The 24,444-nt window shown below is 42.9% G+C and overlaps 1 protein-coding gene across 2 annotated transcripts in view; it reads right to left on the bottom strand.

The window, feature by feature from the left end:
* The window catches only part of G3BP2 (G3BP stress granule assembly factor 2), a 48,975-nt gene that overhangs the window by 15,958 nt on the left and 8,573 nt on the right, over positions 1-24,444 (bottom strand). For both annotated transcript variants that reach the window (XM_074950390.1, XM_074950391.1), the window contains exons 2-5: positions 17,324-17,442; positions 9,058-9,139; positions 3,186-3,359; positions 1,942-2,032 (exon numbers count right to left, since the gene is read on the bottom strand). In XM_074950390.1, coding sequence (XP_074806491.1) covers positions 1,942-2,032; positions 3,186-3,359; positions 9,058-9,139; positions 17,324-17,418 — 442 coding nt within the window. In that variant the 5' untranslated portion in view covers positions 17,419-17,442. The remainder of the gene's footprint in view (positions 1-1,941; positions 2,033-3,185; positions 3,360-9,057; positions 9,140-17,323; positions 17,443-24,444) is intronic.

Raw genomic sequence — 24,444 nt, 5'->3', positions numbered from 1 at the left:
GTTTTGTTTTACAACAAACACCTTTATATATGTGGGAGAGTAAACAATTTACCTGCAAGTAACAGTACCAAGAAAAACAAACAACTTCTAATTCAGAAAAAAAGAACGACCGGTCGAGATGGGCTTTCCAAACCACCTTATCCTTTGGGAACATTTTGTAAGTAGCATGAACCAGGATTTGTCTACACACAAACTTGCACTGATTTCCAGGTTGGTTAGACGGGCGCAAAGCCCTGAGTGCACATTCTTATTTTGATTTAAGAGGTGGCTGATTTCAGTTGAGGTTAAGCCTGATCTTAATGGACTTAAACCTAAACCAGAACAAGTCTGATTTAAATAAAAATTAAAAAAGGTCTATGCCCCCTTTTACAGCAATTTAGCTCAAATATCAGATAAAAAACCTCATTTTAAAACCACAACTTTATATTCAGGCAAGCCCTAGGTATTTGGATTTCACTGGCACTCCTAGGTAATATTTTGCCACCAAGACTGCAGAAGCAAGGGGGGAAATAGTTTTTTCTACACCTTTCTCAATACAAGAGAGGAAGCAGATGGCTTCACACCCAACAGATCTCCAGACTGGCTAGGTTTCTTGGGTGTCTTTGTCCACTATGACGCAGCCTTCAACTTGACCCTAGACCTGGCAGCCAAGGAGGGTCCAAGAATGGATATATTTACACTCTCTAGTCCGGTCCAAGTTGCCTTCTAAGGCTCCTCAGAAAGAGAGAGAGAGAGAGAGAGAGAGAGAGAGAGAGCCAGCAGTCTTTCTAGACATGAGTAAAGGCTACACAGGTTGTGAATCTCCCTAAATAATGTTCACCATGCATCCATATAAAGCACAAGGTAGGTTTGTATGGAGTGGAAGTCTTGCCAAAGCAAGAGGCACACAAGTTGAACCTGGACTTCTCCAGTAGGTCACAGAACCAAAGCAATTAGCAACAAAAATGAGATGAGAAATGCTGTATCTCAATCAGCTACTGTGAGTGAAATAAAAACTACACATTTAACACTGACTAGACCCATTAGTTGATCACTTGTTTAAAGTGATTTAAAAATTTGGCCAATGATGAGACAGGGAGCTCTGATCTGGCCTTTAACAGCTGGAAAGAGCTGAGAGTGGTCAAGGGGTACCACTATTTCTATAGATAGGCATGAAATATTTGGGTCCACAAAACAGAAAGTGAGTGGCTCCAATGGTCACAGCATCGAGGTTAGCATGTGCTCTTGACACATGGCGCGTCTACTCTTAATTGCCCATTAAACTGGTAAGTGAGCAGAGGTGCTTATTCAGGAAATCATCCCTGCAAATCCCTGTTGGGTATTATCAAACAGAGAATTCATACTTTGTGGAAGGCTGAACATTTAAATGAGTGGAGGACTGTCCTCTAGCACTCAAACATCTGATCCAGCTTCAGGGCTAAGGTCACAGTGCTGAGTAAAATGTGCAATTAAACTTTGACTTGCTTAACTGACATGCCTTTTGACGAACAGTATAGCTAACTTCCAAAGTTGAAGTGATACTTTAATTTCCAAGTTCACTGTTGCTCATTTTGTTTCCATTCTTAATTAAGCTTCTCCCAGATGTACGAGTGTAACCATCAATATGTAAACTGTATCTATACTGGATCCTACAAAAGACATTCTGCATATCACAGGAGCAAAATTATAACCCTAAGACTAAAAGAAAAGGAGTACTTGTGGCACCTTACAGACTAACAAATTTATTTGAGCATAGCTTTTGTGAGTATACGAATACAGACTAACACGGCTGCTACTCTGAACCCTAAGACTCCAACTCTAACAAAAATTATGTACAATATATAGAAGAGAATATAAGAGCACTTATTTGTCTAGAGACATGTGAAACTCAAGAGGCTATTTGCCAAGGAAAATGAAGAGAAATACAAATGAACCCAAGGCACACAGAAATTAAGTTCTCACCTTCATCAAGTTCAGCCTCAGAGTCTCCAAATACTTCATCTTCATAGCGGAATATATCATTATGGACATAGAACTTATTTGGAACAGATCCCTATGGAAGTGAAAAGCATACACATTTATAAGTTACTTGAACAGATGGATGAGTGGTCTTTACTGCTGACTGACTAGATCTGTAAGCTCTGTAACATCACTCCTTACTTCAGATCCACGTTTCTAGTGCAGTCACCACCATAATACGAGCGCCAATAAAATTACATAAAGTTCAGTACTTAAGATAATCTTTGGTGTCTACCCATCTCATTAACGTGGGTTTGTATGTGGCTATTTTTACACAAATAACCAAATCCTATAGCTGCGACCAAAGTATCAGTCAAAAAACTTCAAGCACTGAGATAAATCCTGAGTGTTTATACTGACAGTAACTTTATGCTTTTTAATTACTGAATATAAAAATTCATTTCATGGATACTCATTTGTGAGACTTCTTTCCAAAAAAGCTATTTGACCTTTTGCCATTTTAAAATTGAGGCATTTTTTTTTTCCTAAGTAGAAGCAAAAATATGTACAAGTTAAAGGAGCTACTCAAAACAGGTAAGTTTTACACAGCAGCAGAGTTCAAAGAATCTAATAAAGGTTTGTAATAAAAAGGAATACAAGCATCGGGAATAGGAAACTATTCTTTTTTGTACTGCATTCCTTTATATAAGTATCATGTAAGTCATGACCTGTGTTGCTTAAACCAAATATCTGTGTTTGTCTACGGTGGCTTTGCATTACCCAAACACTACAGGAGGATAATGAGTTGAATAAGATTAAGTCAAGGGTGTCAAACTCATTTTGTGAAAGGGACAAATTACATTTAATTATGTTCTGTGAGCTAACTCTATAAAAGTCAAGGCCATATGAAGTACTACCTACAATCTAGTGGGCCAGATCCTACCGACAGGCCAGGTTTCTGTCACAGATTCAAAGACTTTAAGGTCAGAAGGGACCATCATGATCATCTGTTGACCACCTGCACATTGCAGGCCACAGAACCCACCCACCCACTCCTGTAACCTCTGGCTGAGTTACTTAAGTCGTCGAAGTATGACTGATAGACTTCAAGTTACAGAGAATCCATCATTTACATGAGTTTAAACTTGCAAGTGAACTTTTGCCCCAGGCTGCAGAGGAAGGCAAAAAACCCCAGGGTCTCAAGTCTTCATAAAGTTCAAGGCAATCACGTTCCAGTACATACTTACTTCTGGAGCCAGAACAAAGGTTTGCATAAACTTCCTCATTGGTTGCCCATTGTTAGACAGTTCCCCCATGACCTGCACGACTACACCATCACTCAAGGTTGCATGTGCATCAACATGACGAATCTTAGTGTGACATTCACTGAACTGTAGGGACATCACCTTCTTATGAATCTCCTGGAAATAAAAATAAAGATCTAACTTTAAAACTAAGTGTAACTAGAATTTAAACAGAGCTCATATGACAAATTATATTAATTATTTGATCCTGAGCTAACCACTCCCTTCCAACTCAAAAGGAGATAAGGGAACTTACTAAATGCTATTGGCTGAAACAGAGGCTACAGCTTAAAAAAAGCTACTACCCAGGTTCTCCAGCAGAGTTAGCTGTGAATCAAAAAGCTCTGGTAAAGCTCATTTTTACCTAATTTTCCAGCTAAGTTGCTAAAGGCAGTAGATAAGATTTTCACTTTCCAAGGCCAACCAGTGAGTCAAATGATTCATTTGTCTGAAGAAAAAAAGACACCCCATCACTCTTCCAAGGTTTTTGTACAAGTCCCATAACAGAAGTATCTGAATACCATAAATTCTACCCAGGACCCCCATGTACTATATGACATCTACTTTGTAATTACATAGTTCTCCTACCCAGAAGTGTGAAAGTACTAGATAAAAAAACGAAAGTGACCATACTCTGCCTCAGAACAGCACTCAGAGTTGGGACTGTCAAGTCAACCGACGTTCCCCCAAGAAGGTGGGAATGGGACAGGAGGGGGGGAGAGAGAGCACGCGCTTATTTTCTCAGGTTTTACTTAAATGTTTAATAACCAAAATAGCATAGCCACAAAGCCTGTGAGAAAATCTAGAACCTGACAAGACATTCCAGAAGCGTACAGAAACACTTGAGTCAATCTTGCATTAGCTCTTTGGCCAGCAGATACATACACAGACATTTTGTACTTAATATTTATAATTCGAATGTCAGTCAAACGTGGGTGATGTCAAAGTCCTGCCTAATGGTGCATGTCTGGATTGCAGAGATCTAGCACACTGCTAAATACTTCCAGCAAAACACCAGTTCCCCTCCCAGAAATATATGTTTTCACTGAAGTCACTAACATACTTAATGCAATAAATATCCCTTTAGGAAAGCAAAACAGCAACAACTTGCTACAGTTAATATTACAACAGATTTACAAAGACCAGCTGCAAAGAAGAATTAACTGTCAGTGTAATTTTTAGGATACCTACTTCACTTCCATAATTACACATCCAACAGCAAAGAACAGTCTAATTTTGAATTATTAGCAATATTAGGCTACCCCCTCTTAACATGGTTTAAAACTAATACAGCTGTGGGGATAGTTTCCAAAGATATGAAGTATGGGACTGATATGCCTACATATAATTTTGATAGCTCTGTCGTAGCATCCAGGTTTAGTATTATACATGCATGTCAATAGCTTGCTTGCTTGCCCTATTCTTCTCACAAAGCTCTGTTGATTCTCAGTCCCTCAATCTCATTTTCCTTTCAATGATGGCATATATGCACACATTTTTAGAAACACCAGGGCAACACCTCACCTCTGTTGCACTTGTCCTTAGAGCTTCCCCTAACAGTCATTCTGTACAGCATGATTGCCAAATATGGCAGAGTTAGACACTGCCTGTGATGAAGGGCATTCCATGGAGATAGTAATTCTATGGAACAACTTTGCCCCAGGATAGCACGCTGCCCTTACGGATCAGAAACTGTGGACTTAACTGAGCTCTTGATCCTCTCCCTGACTTCTTTGCTAACAATTTCGAACCCTGTAACATTAAGCATCAACAATCTCCAGTGACAGCCAATGGGTCAAGACATTTAATAATTTACACTTTTCCTTATTACCAGTCCACTTGGCCATTCTTAACGGATTTCAATCACACAGTAGAAGATGATATGGAAGATAACAGAAAGTTTGGCACTGCCTTCATCCTCCAAACTTTACATTGTAACTATTACTGATGATGAAAGTGGGTACACATTGCCAGTAAAAGCTACTATGCATGGCACCTGGCAAGGTGAGGCCCAGGGTCAGCAAGCCTAGGCCGTACTTCTGGAAATTCTTAACAGGCAGACTAGAACACAACATAATATCCCTCCCGTCTATAGCAATTGATGAATGCTTCACAAAGCAGAACAAACAATGATGTACCAACCTATGCAGTAATTCTATTCAGAGGAGAATTACTTCTGCACTGTCCGAAACTGTTAAACCTGGAGAGCGAGAGATCAGGCAGACTGAGCTGTACATGGCCACTTTGTTGCAGGATGAAGCTACATATAAATACCTGGTTACTGACTGGTTGAACAAATTCTCCCCACCACCACCACCGCACCTGAAACTCACAGGTACACCGACAGCATTTTAAGACGATCACTGATAAAGTATGAAAGATCATACAAGCACATTCTGTATCTGTAGCCAACAGGTGCAGCTGCAGTGGTGTTAATTTAAGCACGAATGAAGACAAAGCTAAATAGTTTAGAGAGTCCACAAGTCCTGGTCTCATTTACAATGACAATTTAAGGGCTGTAGTTCATCACTGTAGCTGCTCCACCAGTGATATCAATGGTGAAGGGTGTAGTGGAGACAGGACTCTGGTGTTTTAACATCACCTGCCTCAAGAGATGTGACAATGGTACAAATGCCAGAGTCCTGTCTCCACTACACTCTTTACCGATGCATAGCCACCACCTGTATGGATGAAAAGATCTGACTAGCAGTGACCAGGAAGGGAAGGAGAAACTAGTGAGAAGCTAAGACTGACTAAGAAAAGGAGAGGTGAAGGGGCAGGGAAGGCTGTTCAGAGCACTGTGGAGTATACCGGCCTCCTTCACAAGGCAATAGCACTAAAAACTGCTGCAGAAAGATGCTTTCAAGGACTGCATCAGCTGAAGCAAGCAAATCCTTCCAGTAGGGTCTCAGGAAGGTACAATCTGAGCACCAGAAAGCAGCCCACTAGAGCCTGTCCACAGAGGCCTTGCGGTACTTTGCCTAGGATGTGGTCACCACTCAAAAGAATCATGAAGGTTCTATGGGCAGGAGAGATCGGCAGAGAAGCAATGCCAGATGAAGGGCCTGATTCAGCAGGGAAGAGTTATTTTGACAACTCCTCCCCTCTGAAAAAGCACAAGGACCTTCACTTGTGGATAAGTAGATCTCAAGTACTGAACAACTGTCCAAGGAATGCCACCTACCTCTACTCTGGCCTTGGGACAGATGTTAGAGTCAAATATCCTGGCTAGCAAGGAAAATCACTGACTGTCTTGGGAAGAAAACTTGAGCACATTTCTTCTTGAGACATGAAATAGGAAGAGGTTACACCACTGTGCAAGTCCCAACCTTCAAGGCTAAATAACAGTCACTTTCCATGACAGGACTGTTTGCATGCAGTTTAGACAAGGGGTAAAAAGTAGTCAACTCAAGAGAGTAATGCAAAACAAATTACCTAGATGAAAATAATTACCTGTGATTAATCAGTTTTAATCACACTGTTAAACAGAATACCAATTTAAAATTATCAATATTTTGGATGTTCTTCTACATTTTCTAAAATATTGATTTCAGTTACACAGAATACAAAGTGTACAATGCTCAATTTGTATTATTTTTATTACTATCTTTTCTTTACACAGTGCAAATATTTGTAATAAAAAATAATTAGAGCTATCAATTAATTGTAGTTAACATGCGATTAAAAAAAGTTAATTTGTCTTGAATTAAACGAGCGTTAATCACGCCCAGGAGGCGCCATGCTCGAGGGGCACTGCTGCGTGCCCCCAGGGCAGGAGTGCCCCTTCTCCCGCTGCCCTGTTCCACTGCCTCTTCTCCCTGCCACGTAGTCACCCCTAGCCACGCTGCTCCACACCAGGAGCCTGCCTCCGGTCTGCTGCACAGAGTGGGGGCAGGGAGGGCAGATGTTGGAGTGTCTCCCTCCCTCAACCCACGTACCCTGGTCACCACTGAGCTAGGGTTGGGGGACAGGGGAGACGTGAGTGCTGCCGACAGCACCTGCTGCTGGCTAAAAAAGCGTTCAGGGTCCTGAGTGCTTTGTTTAAAGAGACAGCCATCCTCCACACACACACACACACACACACACACACGCGCGCGCGCGCACCAAAAATATTTAAATAAATGGTATTCTATTATTGTTTAATAGTGCAATTAATTGTGACTTTTTTTAATCTTGCAATTAATTTTTTTAATAGTTTGATAGCCCTAGTAAAAAGCAAGGTCTTACTTTAAGGACCCTGGTAGAAGACAGTGGGGAAGCCTAAGGATAGGTGCCTGAACATCAAAAGAGCTAGAGCACCCTCTCAAACCCATCTTGGAAGAAAGCCAGTATGGAGGGGATAGTGGTTTTCTTCAGAGAGATGACAGAATCTGCAGCAAAAGGTAAAAAGAAGCCACCGTCTACAAGCACAGAAAGTTATTCTTCATGGAAACAGAGAAGGTCTGGTCAGAAATCGCTAGTTGTGAAAGGAGGGAGTTTGAGGGAGAGGGGAGAAGAATCTCTGGAATATACTTTCCCTGGTAATCACTGGCCGAACTCAGTGGAGAGGTCGTCGACAAACCAAGTATGTCTTTGCCACCCTAGGAATAAGGAAGTCTGAAAGCATAAAATCCTTTTGACTTTTTGCAGAACTGACCACACCAGGGGAAAAGAGGGAAAGCATAAACTATCTCCCCCATCAATGATCTGGAGAAAGTACCCTGTACCCAGATATTGGGTACAATATCTGGGAACTGGGGCTCTGCCACTTGCTATGAAGAAGTCCATCAAGAGAGATGGGGAAGGTACTTTGCTGAAGGGCTCCTGCAGAGGGTAGTGGTGAACCATTCCTCAAGACAGGAGTTTCTAGTGGAACCAGTCTGTTTGGGAGATCACACAGATGTATGGCTTTGCAAGAACTCAGGTCTCTCTCTGCCCAGGAAAGAAAATACGTGATTCCTTCTGGAATGATCGGTCTGGGTTCCCAACTTGATTTAAAAAGACCACCGAGGCCACCTTGTCTGACTTGATTGGTATCTGGAGGGGAAGAGACTCAAGCCAGCCCGATGGTCCTGAGTGCCAAGATGTTGACATGGAGCTTTCTCTGAAAGAGGACAGCGTTCCCTGAATGGATGAATCATTAATCAGAAACTCCTGTATGGAGGCTGGCATCCTTGATGAACAGGGAACCCCTTCATGGTGTGGGATTTGTCCAGCCACCGAATGAAAGGTTACTTACCTGGGTGAGGCAGGAGAAGTTAGGCACTTCAAACCCTCCTCCCACAAAAACAGATTATAGCAGACACTGCTGGAGGCATCGGGAATGGAATCTGATTCAGAGATCCCAAGTCTGACAGAATAAGAGCTCCAAGCAAGGCCGTCTGGGAGTGTGTCGGATAGCTCTTTTACCCATCAAATCAAGGTAACTGAATATCAGTCTACAGATCCCCAAAGCTTCCTGGAAGGCATGGGCTCAAACAAGCCAGTTTTCCAGATAGGGAATTTTGTGAATCCCTAACCTCCCACATCAACATACCTGTGTGAAAGATGAAGATAGCTCACCCATTTACCTACAGTGGTAACAGCCACGTCCCAAAATGCATACGGTAAACAGAGGATTGGTAATAAAGGTCAGCCAAAACAATTCAGACAAGTATGGATTTAAGCTCATGCCATTATACAGTACATGAGAGAGAGAGGTGGTAGCTGATCTGTAACAGCTTGCCTATTGGACAAGAAAAGCATAATACAAGAAAAAACAAAACTGATTGGTTAAGACATTAGTATCATGGTTACTAGTCTTAAAATGAAGACTATAATTGATTTAGATACATACAGCTTGGCCATACACTGCTTCCTGGGGCTTCCCACTGGCATCCAGTCCACCATGGACATAAGAGGAATTCCTGCCATAAAACCTGCAAAAACATTGAAGCTTCAAGTTTAGGCTTCTGACAATAAAATAATCCAGTTTCAAAAGTCAAAGACACCATGTGTTTAAGTCCAGTGTAGTAGTGTTAAGCATGTTCTTGGTTTTTTTGTTTGTTTTTAAATTAGTTTCTGTGGAAATGCTGCCATTTGTGCATTCAGCTGCTTCTATAACTCCTGAGCACTGGAGGAACAAGACCTACTTTCTAGACCCTCCACCTTATTTACAACGACTACTGTGTTTCTAATGAGCCCGATCATATTGGTTTTTGTTGTTGTTGTTTTTTAATAATTGTGGTTAGGTCCTATTCTCATTTGAGCTTGAAGTGTGCCCAAATTAGTGCATCTCAGTGATTGTGTTAGAGAGGGCCCAGTTAAGATTTCAGGCTATACTGGTAACATCTTTTATATCTACCCTTACTAGATCCTTATCACAACATGATATAAGTAGGTATTATCCTTCAAAGCTGCTGGGCAGGAAGAACCAATCTTTCATTGCTTCAGTCTGTACAAACAGGTTGGCCAAGTTAAATCTGCATTGAAACATTTGGTTGCAATTTTGCCCTTCAGCTTCCCCAGAAATGCATTGCAAAATTCAGAAACCCTTGATAATGGAAGGTTTAAAGGACCCAGTATTCCAAGCAGCTCAAAAAAATGTAGGCCGAGATCCAATCGAAAAACATGGCAGGGGAATAGAAGTCAACTGATCAAAAACCAAATCTGAGTATCCATTCAAGGGAGATGGACCAGTTTTAGTTCAATCACCTTGTTCTTCCCTAGTTATAACTGAAATACAAGAACTATTTCCACCCCAAGATAGAACTTAAATTTTATGTTCATTTGGGTCATTGAAATACAGAAAACTGGAGAAGTCAGTTAATGTTTCAGTTAATGATGTACTGCACAACCGTAACAGGACTTAATGTAATGTTTCCATTTTAGTTCTGCTTAACTCACCCGAATTGTACAGAACTGCTTAATTTTTTCTACAAATTAAACAAAAACCACTCAAATCAAATTCCAAATTAAGGTTGTTTGTACAATCTTAATTCCATTCCCTTCTGCATATGCATTCCAGTAGTCTTTAATTCCATGACCGCATAATTTATCAAATGCAATATACATTTCTTCTACAATTTTGTAGAGATATGTATCATCTTAATCATTTCAAACTTCACCAGTTTATGATCTTTCAGTTTCAGCAATTAGTCAGCATTGATTTACTCCAAATGCATACTTTAACAGTATTAATTTTGGAAGTTACATTGCTAACTGGACGAGTGAAAACTGAGTCTACATTAGCGAACGTGTGCGTTTTCCAGTGATAAGTATGTCACAATGGTGTATTTGCAAGAAGATATATTAACGGAATGCCATTGGATAGCAACGTAGCCACCGAAAGGGATAAAGCAACTGAATTTCAATCCCCCTTATATATATTTTTAAACAAAATTAAATAGTGACAATCTACATATGGCACACCCAATATAAAAAGAGGATGGAAAGTTACAGAATATAGCATTACATACCCTCCACCCACACTTCAAAACACTAACTTTCTTCTGCTGCGAGTTGGATTGGGTCAGTTTAAAGCAGGATATAATTTACAAAGTTAATTTCAATTAGTCTTCCAAACACTGGAATGTTTTATCCACCCAGCAGTTACTGCTGCACATTAGTTTTCATTTGAACAAGTTATTAGAATTTTTGTTCACCGGTAAGAAATATGCTCCCCAGAGACACCCTAACCCACACTGTGTGCAAATTTCTGCTTTCCTACTGGCTTCAGACTTTAACCTAGAGGGGTCAGAAAGATGAGACTCAGAAATGTCAGCTTTAAAGGAGCATTTTTAACCTTGCGAACTGAAAACAGAATTTTCTTGATTCCTTTCCAGTAAATCTGTCACATTATTTTATATGGATTTGGACAAGAGACAGAGTATTATTCGCCATGCAAAACAGATTGAATCTTTGCATTAAGTATTGAGAGAAACACATCTTACCTATGAGTTGCTATTGCTGATCCACTAGGTTAGCACTTTCCCCACTACTACTTTATGTTATTCTTCTATTATCCAGTATTTCTCACTGGCATACACCGAATACACTGATAAGAAACTATTCATGCATATCTAAGGTTCAAGAAAAACTACCTGCTTTTCTGGAAATAATTATGCTGGATTTTTACTCCTGAAAATAGTGCCACCAGTAAAATCACACAAAAAAAGTTCTTTAACGCTTATGATTTGACCTTCTGAAGCAGCTGCAGGCCAGTTCAAGGGCTGTACCTTAATAAATGTGCTCTAAAACTACATACTTTAGAAGCCTCAGAACACTCTAGTAAATTGTTTTCAGGAGTGAGAAATGAGCTATTCTAAATTTGAAATTAAGACAATAAAACTCTTACGTACTTAAAGATGAACAAAGGATGTGCAATGGACACACAAGCACCTGCACAGCAGATTAGAGCACCTCATTATGCCGAACTCCCAATTCCAAGGGTAGCTACAGAGATGAGCAAATCATGCAAAACTTCCCAAGCAGATCTAAATTATAACCCTCCATTAGCAAGTAGCTCAACCTCCTCATCAGGTGAAGTCATGGGAGATGTAAATTTCTTGTTCATGTGGAACTATGCAATTCCCCCAGATCCTGGCCTTGCAGTCCCTGAACATGCTGAGTAAAGAGCCCACTAAGGGGCAGATCTGCTGATCATTCAGAGCTACTGATCCCATCCAAGATATGGCTTCCAACTATAAGTTACAGCTCCATCAGGGGAATAAATGTTTAGCTCCCACGTGCACAAATCTACAATTTCTATTCATAACAGATCACAGAAACTATAGCACCAGCAAAGCTTTAGAGGTTCATCTGGGATGGAACTCCCATTCAAACCACATAAGCAACAAAGCTATCTGGAGTAGCACTCCTAGATCCTGAAGAAGCTGGACTACTGGATGAATTTCTGAGGATGCCTACTGACAAGGATCTCTGGGGCTGCCCTGAAGCTTTTACTGGAAAGAAAAAAAAGATTGTCAATGCTAGTTGTCAAACTCCTCTCTAGTCACTGTGGAACCATTACAATTCCTTCAGATGGATGTCAAACACGGTCAAGCCCTTAAAACACAAAAATGCTTAAAGGGGAACTCTGACAGACACTACTGTCCTCAACAAGAGGCCACATCCAAGTGTCCCAAGCTAAGAAAACCAGGTTAGCTTGTGGTTAGAGAGCTCTACAATATCTTAAAGTGGTTCTGTTGCCCTGCAGAACCATGCCAGTTCAGAGCAACAGCTAAGGGGAGACAGACCAGCATTTTCACCAAGTGCTCAAAGGTGCAATCTGTACTCAGAATACCACCTGTTGTAAGGGACACTAGCTGCTGAAAATCCTGGATCACTCCCAGGAGTTCATTAAGCCTGATGTGTTGGCAGTACCAGAAGGTCATTCAAAAAAATATGCAAGGAGGCTTATGACTAATTATCCTTGACACTCCGGTTTGTTAAGGGCCCTTCCTTGATACAGAATCCTCCATGTCAACAGCTCCTGCTGCCTGTCAACATGTAGTGGCATACAGGATAACCTGGAGAGCTGCTTTTCACAGAAGCAGCATATACTGAGTTTCTGTGACTAGAGCTGACAATTACCCACCACTGATCTCCCCCAAAAGCACCAGACTTTTCACCAACATGCAAACAGTCTCAGCAATCAGCTCCGTTTATAGAGCAGTTAGAGAGAATCAGGGGAGCAGAGGAACTTAAAAGAGAACAGGAACAGAATTAAAACAAAACAAGTGCCAATCTGAGGAAGGGCTAGATCAAAAACTTGAAGACTCAGGCACCAACTCCAGAAAAGTGTTGAATTGCAGATTATAAGACCAAAAATCAAAACTACTGAATCTTCCATGCAAATGCTAAAGCAGCAACCAATAAGAATATGGACTGACTGGAGTTTGAATGAAGGACCCTAGTATCTTGCTTAAAGAGCAACATGTGGTCAGAGCTCGAGCTATATAGTTACATCTCTAGAGAGGGTAGCTTTCTGCAAGATTTTAAAAACTGACACCACCTACTAGCCCAAGGAGTAGGCCTAAGAGCCAAAGAGGAGATGTGACATCAAACCCTTGCCCTAAAAAAACCATGTCTTCTGGAACGTCAAGGAACAACTGTGCACAGTATTTAACTGGAATAGTGCAAATCAAATTTGTAAGAAATAACTTGAAAAATGTAACTTACTACACTCTTGTTTTTGCTGTAACTTTTCATTTTCTGGTTTCACTCCACTTCCTTACCTACAAGAGATCATAGTGTATCTTTTCCCATCTTGTCTTCAGTTTATTTCCTCTCTTCTTTCTTTCCTTCTGCCACCTTACCCTTGGGTCCTTTTGTTATACCTTTCACCTCCCTTTTTCTCCTCCCAACTTCTGAATACCAGTCTCTCTTCACTCACTCCCATCCACACACAGGGCTTGGAAATTTTATTGGACACCTAACAGCCAGTCGTAAAAAAGAAGTACCGCTATGCATCTCTGGCCTAAAATACAAGTGCCAGAACACTGCTGCTGCTCCTCACAAAAAAGTATCAGAGTGGTGTTCCATTGCACTCTCACACAGCTTGAGCCAACTGCCAAGGTATAGCAACTACCAGACAAAAGAGTATTTATGGGGCTGCCTCACTGACCAGGGATGACCAGGTAAGAAACCAGCCCCCCGCTACACTCCATTGTAAAAGAAATCTCAATCCCCTCTTCTAAGAGGGTGATGTCCCGCAAGCTGCTTGGGGAGTCCATTTCCATCTAGTGGGTGCCAAACATCCCAAGCTTCCCCCACACTCACTTCAGACACTGCAAGTTGTCTACCGCAGTGTTTCCCAAATGGTGGGTCCCGACTCACCAGTGGCTGGCAGGAAGGTTTTAGATGGGTCCTGGGGCCGTAGGCAAACTCTTCTCCAGGCCTGGTGCACAGCAGAGGCCTCGCAGGGAGGGTTAGAAAGTGTGCCTGCCCTGCACTCACCTCTCAGTGGTGGCTGGGTTCAGCTTCCTACACAGAGCATTGTGACCTGGCATCCTGGTCAAATTTGAGTGATGCTGCAACACCCAGGTCGTAGCGCCTGGAGCAGAGAGCTGGGCCCAGTCCTGCAGGCTCTCTCTCTCTCTACCCTCCCCTCTGGGGCCTGCACGCCACACTGGGCCAGGATTAGGCTTGCAGTGTCTGGGCAGAGGGAGACTATGGATTATAAAACCACAATGCAGTTGGTGGATTGCGTTAGTTAAATGTTTGGGAACCAGCGGTCTACTGTTAGCTATTGCTACAGGAAGCAAGAGGGGTGTCTACCACTCCTCCATTCCCCTCAGCCTTCTGATTGCCATGTGTGGGACCCTCTAATAGACTGCACCTCCCTTAAGCTCCTCTCCAGAGGGCAGCACAGTTCTTGCCTCTGCTCATAGCTTTCAGGCAGCACCAGCAGGAAACAGCTAAACATCAGTTACAGGAGGTCTGCAAGGTTCTGAACAACATCAGTAAAACCAACAAGACCATGATCATTCTTGGCTTTGCTCCAGCTTGACTGTGCTATCAGAGGCAGAGATACTGAAACTCTTTGCAGACTGGGAACATAGCACTGCATCTATTTACATTCTTTGCATTCAGAGATTCCTCAGAAGCTAGTAACATTTGCTTGGGAAAGCTCCCTACTCAACATGCTGGTGAACTTTCCCAGCTCTAATGTTATATTGAGCTCAGGGCTCTCCTTCCCCACGGGACAGAGGAGCTCCAGAATGCCAGAAACTCCCAGAGGTGCACAGCAATAATGCTGCACTTCAGGAGGCTTGCAGGCATGAACTGCTCCTCCATTCATCTACACAGAGTATCCTCCTTCCCCCCAGCATCAGATTTGTGGATCTGTGCCATGCCCTGAGCTTGTCAGTTATTGACTCCCCAACCAGGTCCCAGCAGTATTTGCTGTACCATGCATGAAACCTGCAGGTTCTCAGCTCCAGCCTCAGGGGTGAGAGACAGGCAGAGCCTGCATTTGCAACAAAATCTATCCCTGCCCCTGAACTGACAAACCAATTTTCAAGTTGACCTGACTTTGAGGTTTAGGTCACTTTGAAATTTTACCTTTACACAGAAATGCTTCCTCCAACTTCTGTTACATAGCAAGTATGTATCGTTCAGAGCAACTTTGGACACCCCACAGTACCAGAAACTAAATCTAATAACTCAGTTAGGTTTTGAAGCTGGACAGCAGATGAGCTCAGGGGCAGTTCAGGGATTTAATTTAGGTAGGTATTGCAGATAGCTTCCCTCTCAGCTTTGGGCAAAAAAGCATTACACGTAAGATCAAAATTTTACATGTCATTTTGAGGGAATTGTAACTTGGGAATTTCTTGACCAAATGAGAGCAGATATGCACCACCGACTCCACCCAAGCTCTCAAATGACAGCAATTTTCAGGCATTTGAATTTTAGAACACTCGAAGTCTCTAAAGAGAAAGTTTCACTCAACCTTAAACATGATGCTGAGAGGGCTGACTCTTATGTTTGGAAATATACTCATCACCATACAACTACTGAAACAGTCTCTGAAGGCAAGAAACACCTAATCAAATTTAAAAGTGTACAATGAAGTTAACTGTACAATGAGGGAACTGTAAAAGGAGAATGCAGGTGGGTAGGACTGACCCATTAACGTTCATTAGTATATTGGAAACAAATCCCTGACTTGCAACATTTATCTCATCTCTAGTAAGGATTCGGACAAATACAGTAAAAACTGTTTTATCCGACACTTCACCAACTGGAAAGCTCTATAAACTGGCATTTCTGATCTTAATTGAAATGCCGGTTTATAGTCTGGTTGGTGCGGGGCCGGCAGGCGGTTGGGGCAAGGTAGGGGGTGTGGAGTGGGGGCTCTGGTAGGGAGTTTGGGTGCAGGAGAGGATGCAGGGTGCTGGATCCGGGAGCTGCTCACCTATGGCGGCTCCCTGCAAGCCGTGACCTGTCCCGGACTCCGACTGCTCCTAGGCAGAGGAGCATCAGGCGGCTCTGCGTGCTGCCGCCCCCTCCCCAGCCCATTGGCTGGGAACCACGGCCAGTGGGAGCTGCAGGGGTTGCGCCTGCAGGCAAAGGTAGCATGTACAGCCCCGTGCCGCGCCTCCGCCTAGGAGCAGCCGGAGCCCAGGACAGGTCGCCACTTGTGGGGAGCTGCCAGAGATGAGCGGCCCCTACATCCAGCACCCCCTCCTGTGCCCCAAGCCCCCTCCTGCACCCAAACTCCCTCCCAGAGCCCACGCTCCACAGCCCCTCCCGTGCTCCAACCCTGCATCCAAACTCCCTCCCTCCTAATTAACTAGCATCCCCCATTCCCCCAACATGCCAGATAAAATAGCTTTTACTGTACTTCTCATGGGAGTTTCTCAGTCAACATAAAGCTTAGTGAACTATAAATTTTAGCTCTCTTGGTAGGTACTACATCTGGTTGAGTCTCTTTTTTTGTTGTTTTGCAGAATTTTTTTTTTAAAACATTTCGTTACCTTGTTGCCATATGAATAATGCTATATAAACTGAGAAAAAACTAACTATACAGTGGAAGACAATGAAACTGACTACACCGTGCCATGAAATGTATAAAATAAATTTAGCAAAAAATATTTATTGTAATCTTTCAGTTATGCAGTCTTTAGTGGGTATGAAAGTTTCAGACAGCAATAGGATTTTCTAGTTGTGTCCAGCTAACATTAGCCAGATGAACCCCTGCACTAGCTGGACACTGGAAGCTTGATTTTTACCTAGGAGTTCAGGGGCTGTCTTACTACATCACTTTACTACAGTTTTAAGAAATTCATCTAGAATTCTACTTTACAAGAACAATTTGCTCCATCTGCATTTCCACGTATGTAAAAAAATACCCAAATGAACATACAGTAGATATATCTGCCTGAATACTATATAGAATGACACTCTCAAATAAAGCACACAAGTTTATAAAACGATAGCTTTCAGTATAGTTGTAATTACCTACCTTTCAAATGATACAGGGCATAATTTTCAACTCCCCCACCCAACCCCAAGAGTTCTTAAATTTAGATACAATAAATTTATTTTACGTTCATCCAAAAATACAATCTGCTTCTTATATTCAAGAATACATCAGTTATTTCATATAAAAAGGTTACCTGTGCAAGAAGTCAGGAGCTTTATTTAGCAAAGTGTAATACTGCCTCACAAACTCCCGCCCTACAAGCAGGGGACTTGGCTTCTCCATCACCATTTCTTTGGTACAGAGTGTCAAATGCTGTAATTAGAGAAAAATAAATTACTTTAAAAGCAACCCTGCAATTTAATATGTCCATCCATTCATCCCCTCAAATGGATTTTTATGAAATCCCATGTAAAACAGGAATCACTATTTGGTAAGAAACTATTGCACCAATATGTAGTCTCAGCCTTAAAAATACCTGAATAACTCAAGACTTCTGTAGTTTAATCACTCATTATCTTGACAAATTGATCTAATTTTCAAGATCTCAAAGTAATTAGCAAGCACAATAGTTTCAGTGGAGACAGACAAAAGGCAAGCTATACTTGTTAAATTCATTTCAATAAATACAACAAAATTATCCAAAATACTGGCAATTACAATTACTTTACCCTTTATTAGTAAGAGATTGATTAAAGTCATTAAAACAAAGTTGCAGATAAAAGATTATGTTCGCTACTTATGTCCTTTGGTCTTTTTATTTTTCAACAGCAGTACTTGCACGCAAAGCAGAAAAACGTACTAAGAGGGGCTCACCACCTTTAATATAGTAAATTTTATCTACCTTGTAAGTCTGCTTTTCCAAAAGGAATTATCCTTCAACAAAAGTCATGGGAGAAATTTCTTAGCTATTAGAATTATCTGATGTTTCAAGGTACTTGTCTGGAGATTCAGCAGCTTTGCTTTAATGACCATGCTCTAACCTCAGATGGCTCTGAATTTTCCAACCCAGTTCCTTTCAAGTAGGAACTCAAACTAAGGTACATTTGGCCCAATCAAGAAAGAAACATTCTGTAAGATCCCAAAACTTGGGGAGTAGGAGAATTTCAAATTTCTCTACTTCAGAAGCAGGCTCTGAAGGAAACAAGAGCACAACAGAATTCCTCCACAGACAGTCAATCTAAGAAGAAAAACTATACAAGTATGTATTATGAATCTGTGGCAACGGTGCCTAAGACCATGATTGAAAGCTTCTTGAACAATAGCAGACTATCCCCTGGCCTACCAGAACTCAAAGTCCTTGAAGTGCATGTGATTGTCCCAATTCCCAGAAACTAAACATGCATAGTTTCTGCTTCTGGACAAAACATTTCCTGTGTTTTTCCGCACAAGAACTCCCTTAACAGGCTAGCTATATGGTTATGCTACTAGAACCAACTTTGGAAAATCTGTTCTTAGCATTGTCCCTGAATTGTCACTGGACCAAAGAAGTCTTGTGGCCGTCCGTTCTCAGATACGGATGGGCATTAGTCTCCACCAAAACCTGAAGGGGCCAATGAAATTCTCATGTGGAAGTTAATAAACACAAACCACCACTATTGTATCAGTATTGACACCACTTTGGTCTCCGCATCCCTCCTACACAGGTGTCCCTAATAAGCAAATATGCACATTGCAGCAAGCAGTGAATCAGCCATCAGGAACGTAACTTCCACTACAGTCACAATCACAATCCACTACACTCACAATCTTTGGGAAGCAAACACCACTATGCTGACTATTGGGCATAGAAGCCAGCTGACTAAGACATCAATTTCAGTCTTAAAAGTCATGCCCAGTAACAGAACAATTGATATAATTCAATCTTTTCTTACCACATGACCCTCCATGTCCCTTTCTCCCCAGAAGACAGAGCATTAAACACACGGAAGTGGTACCTTCATGAGAAAGTGGTTGTGAAACCAGAACTCCAACAATTCCTAAAAGACACTTTAGCTTGCTACCCAAAGAGGAGGTGTGAGAAATTCAAGGGCTGCAGGAGGAGCTAACAGGGAGAAATGTAAAGGCATGTGACTCTTAGAAGGTGAAACAGATGGCATGACTTAGCTGCATGGCAACACGTCTGGAGACCAACAGATGTACAACAAAACTAAAACAACGGAAACCTGCTGGATACTTCAATAACCTGTAAAGCCTGTCCTGCCCCACAGAGACTCCAATGCCCCAGCACCTGCAACTAATGCTAATGACGCTGGTTCAAGCTTGCACTGATGCATCAATACCATTGCCTCTCAGTAAGTCACTGACAGTCTATCAGAGAATTAGCACTCAGGAAAAAGGTGGATGGAGAAAGCAACAGTACCTCAACATTATACTCCTTGTGTTGGCATTCTAGCAGGAAGGAAGCTGGCACTGCAATGCATTCCAGCCCAACTCTGCCCAACCCCAAACATTTCAACCGGAGAGGGAAAGACTTCTCATCACATCAATATAGCAAATGAAACCATTCTTAGCACAAACGCTCAGCTTCACTGTCACCTTGATATATCAGCACAGGGGACAAAAACCCCTGTATGTCTCAGAACCCTGCTGCCCTGCCCACCACATCACTCCGCTCCGATGCCATCCTGGTGCACCAGGGGGAAAAGCAAGCTAAAATTCCTAGTATGTAAGCAGAAGTGAAGGAATTGGCTCCCATGTTCTGTAATTCCACTGGCACACCTCCACAGAGGAAGAAGCCACCGCACAGACAACCCCATGCACCCCATGGCAAGTCAGGGAAGGCAAAGGAACCAACAGTCTCTTTGCTCTGCCATTCCCTTAGTGCACCAGAATGGAGGGTATTGTCTAGGGTGAGGTCCCCTGTCACCTGAGCTCTGCATTCTCTCAGCCCAAAAGCACAGGTGACAGCTGGGTGCTCAGAGAAGCGACTCACACTGTCACACTCCACAACAATATAGAATGGTCAGTTGCTCCAGCCCACCAGGACAACAGCCTCTCCACACCACCCTCTCAGAATACCATGTCACAGGGTGGCAGGTTTGTGAAACCAGATTAAGAGCAGCAGTGCCTCCGTTTTATCCAGATGGCAGCCTTCAACTCTCAGAAGGCACATTGAGTTTCAGAGGTGCTTCTGGAAACTCAGACATTGGCATAAAGCCTCTTCCTGATGCACACACCAGATCTCAGCTTCTAGATGACCCAGTACCTGCTTTCTAATGACAATTCGTGTGACGCTTCTCAGAAAGAGCCATGGCACAAGACACCATTACACTTCCACAAGGCTCTGGAGCATCACATATACGCTCCCATGGATGCAATGGTAGGATATGCTGATAACACCAGTCTCGTTAGAGGCTAGCTACCTTCTTCACATCAGTGTGCTTGTCTTACAATGAGGCACTGACTAGAACAGAGTACAAGTACAGGACCCGTTCTGCTTTGGAAAGTGTCACACTCCATGTACAATGCGACTAATTTCCAAGTCCTGAGCTAACTGCCAATCCTCAAATGAACTGCCATCTACTGAAGCACTGTGAGAAGTCCAATCAGAAGAGAGCCAACCTGATACACTGATTTTGCCCAGACAGAGACTCAAAGCTAATAAATCTAAGGTGCAGCTGAACAGCTGTCATCAATATCCCAGGTTCAGCAACAACAGGGAACCTACTACAGTGAAACAAAATATTTGTCAGCCATTGACGTCTCAGGCAGTTTAGCTCAGTGAAGCATCAAACAAGAATCAAACACAGTTCCAAGCCAAGTGTCAATGCCAAGGACTGCTAGCTACTAAATCTGACTTAAAAAAAAATCATACTTGAGGCAGTAGCTTAAAAAAAGCAAAGCTCTAAGATAAACAGCTGGCACAGAGCTAAACCTAAAATACCTAAATCAGTTAAAACTTTGAGATAATGAGCCAAAGAGACAGAATAGTACGCTCAATCATCACAGAAAACGTAAGAGCTTCCAAACAGGACATGCAGCAATAAACTGCATCAGTTGGAACTGCTGGAAGCTCCAATAAGGAGTGCTTGATAACCACATATAAAAAAGGAACTGCCTGGAACATTCTGGGGCCTCTAAGGACTGAGGCTAGAGTACGCTCAGTATGGCGGGGCCCTCAAATAGGCCTACACAGTCCTGGGTGTGTGGGGGTGGGGTGGGGGGTGTTTAACGGATTAGGGAGCTCCCCAGCTTGACTCAATGGTAACACAACAGAAGTAAAAATCCTCCACAGACATTAACTTTAGAAATGCAAGGGGCTTGATTTCAATACGTTAAACTCTTTCCATGCTAAAGGAGTGGACACAAAGTGCGTTTTCATCATCATCGTGTGGTATTTTTAAAGTTACTGTAGGCCAAGTACTGCCAATGGAAACCACTCAATCTAAAGTTTGTACATGATTTATAAGAACCAGCCCTACGTTCTCAGGTATAAATAGGATAAAGCAAAGGCGTTAATGTGCCATAGACAAACACAAGAGAAATACCGTAAGTACAAAATAAAGCAGTATTATGTTTGCCCACAGGAACACAATGCAGTACTGGATCCGACTAGTGAATCATGTAGCCTAAAATCCCAGAGTTTACAGTGGCAAGCGCCAGCTCTTTAAGGGGAAGGTTCAAGAAACCCTGTAGAAGGTAGTTAAGCAATAAGCAACCCACGAAGCAAGTTCCTCCTTAACCCCCATTAGTCAAAGACGGGTTCAGGCCCTGAAATATGAGGGTCTGTTTTTAATGTCTTCACTATACTCTGAATACTCATTAACCATAAGGATGCCCAGTCTTACTTGAATCCTGCTGCACTCAACCTCAATTATATACCATACACGAAGTACAAGTAACGCATCGTGAGAGAAGTGTTTCCCTTTATCATTTTCAATTTGCTCCTTTTCACTCTCACTGAGCATCTCCTTATTCCTGTATTACAACAAAGGATGAATAGAACTTACTGTTCTACCTTCACCATATATTTTTCCTTCCCTTATGTCCGTTTTTTAAAGCAAGCAATCCCACCCTTCTCAGTTTCTTCATATAAAAGAGTTCATCTATGCTTGTTATCACAACTGTTACCAGTCTCTGAACACACTTTCTGCTACACCCTTTGAAACGGAGACAAGAGCTGAACAGAGAAGAGTGTAACATTGATTTATATCATGTCATCACAGTAAAAGTTGTGTTATCCATAGAGCCCTACCAAATTCACGGTCCATTTTGGTCAATGTCACGGTCACAGGATTTTAAAAATTGTAAATTTTATGATTCCAGCTATTTAAATCTGAAATTTCACAATGGTGTAATTGTATGGGTCTTGACCCAAAAAGCAGTTGTGGGGAGGTCAAAGGTTACTGGGGGGCGGGGGGGTTGTGGTACAGCTACCCTTACTTCTGTGCTGCTGCTGGCGCTGCATTCAGAGCTGGGCAGCTGGAGAGCGGCAGCTGCTGGCCAGGAGCCCAGCTCTGAAGGCAGAGCCTCCGCCAGCAGCAGTGCAGAAATAAGGATGGTATTGTATGGTATTACCAACTTTACTTCTGAGCTGCTGCCTGCAGAGCTAGGCCCTCTGTCAGCCGCTACCACTCACCCCTGAAGGCAGCAGCGCAGAAGGGTGGCATAGTATGGTATTGCCACCCTTACTTCTGCTGGCGGGGCGCCACCATCAGAGCTGGGTGCCTGGCAACCAGCCACTGCTCTCCAGTTGCTCAGCTCTGAAGGCAGCGCAGAAGTAAGAGTGGAATAGGGCGGCACCCCCTAAAATAGCCTTGCAACCCCCCTGTAACTCCCTTTTGGGTCAGGACCCCCAATTTGAGAAATGCTGGTCTCAACCGTGAAATCTGTATAGTATAGGGTAAAAGCACTCAAAAGACCAGATTTCACAGTGGGACACCAGATTCCATGGCCTGTAACATGTTTTTCATGGCAGAGAATTTGGTAGGGCCCTAGTTATCCGGCACTTTACCAACCAGAAAGCTCTCTAAACCAGCATTTCGGGAGAGGTGTGGGATGGACACTCTGGGAGACAGTTTGGGTGCAGGAGGAGACTTGGGGCAGGGGATTTGGGTGTGGGAGAGGTATCGGGGTGCTGAATCTGGGCGGCACTCATCTTGGGTGGCTCCCCGCAAGCAGCAACATGTCCCTGCTGCTCCTCGGCAGAGGTGTGGCCAGGTGGCTCTGCAAGCTGCCTCCACCCGCAGGAGCCGCCCTTGCAGCTCCCACTGGCTGCAGTCAATGCTCCTAGGTGGAGGAACAGCCACAGCAACTCCGTGTGCTGCCCCTGCCCCGAGCGCTGACTCCACAGCTCCCACTGGCTGAGGACGGCGGCCAATGGGAGCTGTGGGGGAGGCACCTGTGGGTAGAGGCAGCTCACACTGAGCATTCTTTGTCTCAGGTGCTCGGCTAGCTGGTTCTTGTTCACATGCCCAGGGTTTACTGATCACCACATGTGATCTTAGAATCACAGAATATCAGGGTTGGAAGGGACCTCAGGAGGTCATCTAGTCCAACCCCCTGCTCAAAGCAGGGCCAATCCCCAACTTTTGCCCCAGATCCCTAAATGGCCCCCTCAAGGATTGAGCTCACAACCCTGGGTTTAGCAGCCCAATGCTCAAACCACTGAGTTATCCCTCCCTCCAAATATCAGGAAGGAATTTTCTCCCAGTTGACCTTGGGGGATTTTCGCCTTCCTCTGCAGTGTGAGGGTGCAGATCCCCTTCCAGGATTATCTAGGTCTAACTCATTTATTTCCCTGCCATTGCAGGGGCCTCAAGCACTGGCACACCTCAGTCCCTCCTATTCTCTGCCTGGTGCAGATAGTAGTCTAGTCTCCAGTGGGCTGTAATGCTTTGGTCTCCTTTCAGTTGTTGGGTTTAGTGTGCCAGACCTGGCTGGTGCAGGTGGACTGTGATACCAGGCTAAACAATCTAGGGGTCCCTTCTGGCCATAACTCCATGATTATGACTCATGCTGTAAACTGATACACAACTGGCATGCTGAATGAAGTTACGCTGCACTAGGCATTATCTTTATTACAAAAGAAAAAAATGTATCATTGATTAAATCTAATTCTGTCACTAAATTTAGTTCCATGTGGAACTATAAAGATAACAGTGCTATGTTTGATAAAAGATGCCAAATTGCTATAACCTTTAAGGGCTGCAGAGCCAAAACGTTAATAGATCTGGAGGTCACTTGAAAAGCAAATTTCATATAAATCAAAATTGCCTTTAAAATATTTCAATATTTGATCCTTCTTTCAGGTTATTCCACTAAAGTGTGTATAAACAAGATTGTGAAAGATGTCATACCTGAGATAAGCCATCA

Source organism: Natator depressus, chromosome 4, assembly GCF_965152275.1.
Source record: "Natator depressus isolate rNatDep1 chromosome 4, rNatDep2.hap1, whole genome shotgun sequence".
In the NCBI taxonomy this organism is placed as follows: Eukaryota; Metazoa; Chordata; order Testudines; family Cheloniidae; genus Natator; species Natator depressus.
Note: the sequence above shows the minus strand (reverse complement) of the source record. Positions and strands in the feature narration are given on the sequence as shown.